A 4,715-nucleotide genomic window follows, 5' to 3' on the forward strand; every position below is an offset into this window, starting at 1 on the left:
CCCCTCACCTGCATACCACCTATGCAGACAGAGACCGCTACAGAACGTACTGGTTATTTGAGTTCTGTTAGAACCTGAAACGCCACCCGAAGGTTATCAAGAAAGGGCGTTATCTTATCGTACTCACCCTAAACTCATGGTTCTCGCGGTCCGTGAGGTCAAAAAACTCACTGTTTTCCCTATGGGCCTCGTGCGCGTACTTTTGGTCCCGCCTCTTGTTCTCCCATTTGTAGTAGAGCATGAGGACGACGGTCAGCAGAGCGGCGAACGCCGTCGACACGACCATGGCAATTTTGGCCGGGATGAAGCGCGGCTTGTCCTGCTCGCGGAACGTCAAGGGGCCGATGATGTTGCCCAAGCCTGAGCAAGGCGGCAGGTCAGCAGGTGAGTATTACGGTAGGTAATTGGGTGAAAGTGGCTGCTGCGACGAGCCGGAAAGCTGGCTACGGCAACTTACAAAAAGATATCAGCACAATGGCATTCATGGTAACTTTTTTGGTGTGACCGGCGTAGTTGGCTCCGGCGTACGAGTACATGAGAGGAAGGGAGGAGCCGATGAAGTTGGCAGAATAGTTGCCTATCATCTTGCCGACGACATAACCATCCTCGGGCAGAAACGCCATGAGATTGCTTCCGATGAAGCCCATTCCGAGAGTGGCAAGGATGAAAGGACCCCTCAAGTTGAATCTGCCGGCAAACCAGGTCCCGGTGATTGTGGCGAAGCAGGCAACGGCACCCGAGGGTATGGACAACAGAGCAGCCTGCTTGGAAGTAAAACCAAAACTTTGAATGACGGACGCCTGGTAGCTGCTTATGAAGCCGTTGGGTATGTTTGAAGAAAGCACAATGAGGACGAGCAGGAACGTCTGTGGGTCTCGGAAGCACTCATACACCTGGTACTTTTTGAGATGCTTGTTCTCGACGCCCGTTTTGTTCCCCCTGAGCCGCTCGATGGCCCAGACCTTTTCCTCCTCGGTCAGTCGCGACTCCATGGGGCTGTCAGGCATGAAGAGCACGACCAGGATGCCGACGGCGACCGTGATCAGTCCAAAGACGAGGAACATGATCTGCCACGACCGCATGACGTCGCCCGTGTAGTGTTGGAATCCAAAAGACGTCAGGGCGCCCACCATCTTCCCGATGCCCGTGCCTACGTACCACAAACCCACGCGGGGAGGCTGTTCCGACTTGCGGTACCACATGGTCGTGATGAGAATCAGCGACGGGGCCACGACGGCCTCGAAGCAGCCCAGCAGTACCCGCAACGTCACAAGTCCAGCCCAGCTGTTCGCGGCCGCTGTGCACGCCACCATCAGGCCCCAGGCAAAGACGTTGAAGCCGAGGTACTTGGATGTCGGGAGTCGCTGCATCAGGTACCCGGTGGGGAACTCGAAGATGAGGTATGAGACGTAGAAAATGAGGGCTAGTTGCGAATACTGATCCGTGTTGATGCCCGTGTCCTTTTGCAGTCCCATGACGTTGGCGTAGTTGACTGTTGGATCGTTAGTGCTTGTGTTCCAGGTACCCGGTAAAGAGCTTGAAGAGAGTCCGTCTGCACTTACTGAGCGTCTTGTCGAGGTATTGCAAAAAGTAGCATGCAACTTTGTGGCCTCCATTGTCAGTTAATCGTTTCATTTCCAAGGGAGGACCATCAGAATCTCTCGGACTAACACATCAGCGGCATGATGGTGCGGTCAATCTTCCTCAGCAGTCGCTTCTCATCCGCTTCTGTCATGATTGCTGCCGTGCCATTATTGAGAAACTGCAAGGCGGCATCGCCGTCGCTGACGCTAACGTTTTCGCCGTCATGTTTCGGGTCGACGGTGGTCTGCTCCTTTTCCGACATCTTGAGAGGTTTGGGCGGCAAACTTGTGATGAATGTTCAAATCTCAAGCCACAAAAATCCCCTAAATGACTCCATATCGTTTCGGCTTTATATACCTTGCAGTCAACGCCATTTGCTTCACCTCGTATTGTTGTCCAGTCGTCATTGCGGGGTTTTCCCCTCTTCCCGCCTCCGACGCCCCTTATCATCCATGCGACAGCATCAACAGTTGCAGCAGTAAAAGGCGAGCTCGAAATTGGAGTGTGCTCGTTGCCTATCTTATCGCCTTCCCATTCGACTAGTATCAGAATTGGAGTTATGGATCAATGCCTGCCCGGTCGTCGGCGGGGCCTCCGCAGCGTTCTGCCGATCGCAGATCGTCGCCCTATCTGTTCCGCTCAACCATCCCGCATCTCTGACCCTTGATTGGGGGAGCGAGATGCAACGTGGCAGGGGAACGTGAGCTTATCATGCGGCGAACTTTCAGGACCCGACCGGAAGCCGAGCTGACTGCCGTGTTTTGGAGCGGTTTCTTTTTCTAAGAGATTGCCGAACCCCCGAAAGGATTTGGTCGACTGCTTGATTTGAGCTTTGTTGCCGGAGCATATATTCCTGGTGAAAGATGACTTGCAGCGTACCAAACTGTATCAGAGCCAAGACGCAATCTTGGCCCACGTTTGTTGACTGCGACACGGCTTAGGCGTCGATAAGCATTGATTAGATTTACCGCGTAACAAAGATATGACGGACAATGTGTCACAGAAGAATACAAACAGTTGTTCATGGCTTACAAGGCAACATCGGGTCGTGTACTATGAAGAGACATGGGCAAGTTTGCAATACCCAAGACAAGCATATTCAAAAAATTATAATACTATCTTGTGGAACGTAACTTTGATGCGCAGAAACATACTCCCGACGTATTGACCCCGGCAGCCCCACTATTGTCAATTCGGCCTCCGCTTACGTAGGTTGCCACGGCCAGGTTTAGCATAGCACGGAAGCTAGTTTATTTGCACCCATCGACGAAGATCTTCCTCTGAGGAGGAAAGGAAATAAATCAAACTGCTGAGCTCAATGCGACGCGGATAAAAGGTTAAGTTACCCTGGTGAGTTGTTGCTCAGGGGTCAGGGTCAGGGTCTTTTTAATTTCAGGGTTTATATTTCTTAACAACTGTAGACTCAAAATACAAATAGTTAGGTGAAACTCTTTTTACTTAATAGTAGCATTTTAAATGGTTATACTGGCTACAGCGCATTCAAGTTTGTAGCTTTCTCTATATATAGATATGATAAGAGAAATCAAAAGAATTTACACTTTGAAAACTTCTACAAATAAAAGCCAAAAACGCATTTTCAAATTCCAACATATTCCACTACATTCCCAATCACAGTCGCGACATTTTTTCACATTAATAACCTACTGTTTCCAAATCATTTCTTGCTTCAACTGAAGCCTGAGTTATTGCAATTTTGAAATGCAGTTCAAAGCCTTTTTTACGAGCCCCGCCCTTTTCGCTATGCTACAAACCGGCGTCCTTGCCAATCGACGACCCTGCGACGTCGCCCTTCTTGTCGATAAAGGTCAATAAGCCGCTTATAGTTCTGCTTATGCCAACGACGACAGATCTTTTGACTAAGAGGGCAAAGCTTATAAAATCTACTTTGACTCTGCATGAAACGCTGCTGCATTAACTAAGTTACAACCAAAACGGTTGTTCGGTAGGAATTCAAGACCAGGTGACTTAGCCCCTTCTAAAAACTTTACAAACGAAGCTGGTCACGGGCAAATATGCAAGGTGGTATATTACATATATAGCCATGTGGTATCCAAAGTTGGCTTCAATGTTTCCTCGGATCTGTTCTCTATTGGGCAAAAGATCTCTGGAACTGTAGTGGGTGGCTATATACATTGGTATGCGGAATGCCAGACCCCACTGTCGTAGGCATATACTACTATATCCTTGATTAGTGCCTTTGAAAGCAACGTCTATTCTATCCTAGTCTAACATTGTCAACACACATATCTGATTCCTTTGCATAAGCCCCCAGTCACAATTCTTCTGTCAACAGCTGTTGCGACACCGACACGTCATAGCTTGGATGCAATCTTGCCCTCCTTTTTAGGAGCACTAACATAGCCCCCTTCCACATTTTCCTTGTTGATCACCCGTCCCTCTGCATCCCTCTTGATGCCCAACTCCATCAACTTGTCAAATACCTTGGCGAAATCCGCAAAGAAAAGCTCTTGATCGTCCTTGTACAGCTTGACCCACTTGGCAAACACCGGATCGGACGTGAGCGACAGGTCCGTGGGCAACATCATCAGCTCGTCCCCCGTGACCTCGTCGACGGCCACGAATTGCTTCAGCCCCGTCGCGGCCACAATCTTCTCCCGCCAGTCCTCGCTCAGCAGCAGGCGGAAGTACTGGTTCGAGAACCTGGTCGGGTTGTTGACCCACTTGCCCTCGAACCCCGAGTTGGCCGGATGGCAGCGGCCGAGCGAGTGCGCGCCGGACAGGGCCACGATCTCGCGGTCGTCGAAGCCCATGCGGTAAAAGACCTCGCGGACGTGCGCGGCGCCCTGCGTCGCGTCCGGCAGCCTGCCCCGCGGTGGCACCCTGCTGTCGTCGGCAAAATCGGTCCGCCCTGGCCGCCAGGCGATCTCGGGTCCGCCCATGGCCCGCACCGCCACGACGCCGGCCAGCGTCCACAGGTCCGCGTACGTGATCCACGGGTGCCGCGCCTTGACGGGCTCGAGGAACCGCCGGGCGTTTTGCAGCCCTGCGTTGGCTGGGTCGCCGCCCTCGGCTTCGTAGCGCATTCCGGCGCCATTGGAGCCGCCTGTGTCTGTCGCCTTGTCGTATGTGCCGGCGGAGTGCCTTTTGTG

At 51.9% G+C, this 4,715-nt stretch overlaps 2 protein-coding genes across 2 annotated transcripts in view; both read right to left on the reverse strand.

Moving 5' to 3' along the window:
* The window catches only part of PpBr36_04835 (uncharacterized protein), a gene marked incomplete at both ends in the record, with an annotated part of 2,572 nt that extends 726 nt beyond the window's left edge, over positions 1 to 1,846 (reverse strand). Inside the window, 4 exons of the mRNA XM_029891994.1 lie at positions 128 to 360; positions 458 to 1,492; positions 1,563 to 1,601; positions 1,672 to 1,846. Coding sequence (XP_029750458.1) covers positions 128 to 360; positions 458 to 1,492; positions 1,563 to 1,601; positions 1,672 to 1,846 — 1,482 coding nt within the window. The remainder of the gene's footprint in view (positions 1 to 127; positions 361 to 457; positions 1,493 to 1,562; positions 1,602 to 1,671) is intronic.
* Positions 1,847 to 3,917: 2,071 nt separating this feature from the next.
* The window catches only part of PpBr36_04836 (uncharacterized protein), a gene marked incomplete at both ends in the record, with an annotated part of 2,152 nt that continues 1,354 nt past the window's right edge, over positions 3,918 to 4,715 (reverse strand). The window contains one exon of the mRNA XM_029891995.1: positions 3,918 to 4,675. Within this exon, the coding sequence (XP_029750457.1) occupies positions 3,918 to 4,675 (758 nt within the window). The remainder of the gene's footprint in view (positions 4,676 to 4,715) is intronic.

Source organism: Pyricularia pennisetigena, chromosome 6 (assembly GCF_004337985.1).
Source record: "Pyricularia pennisetigena strain Br36 chromosome 6, whole genome shotgun sequence".
NCBI lineage: Eukaryota > Fungi > Ascomycota > Sordariomycetes > Magnaporthales > Pyriculariaceae > Pyricularia > Pyricularia pennisetigena.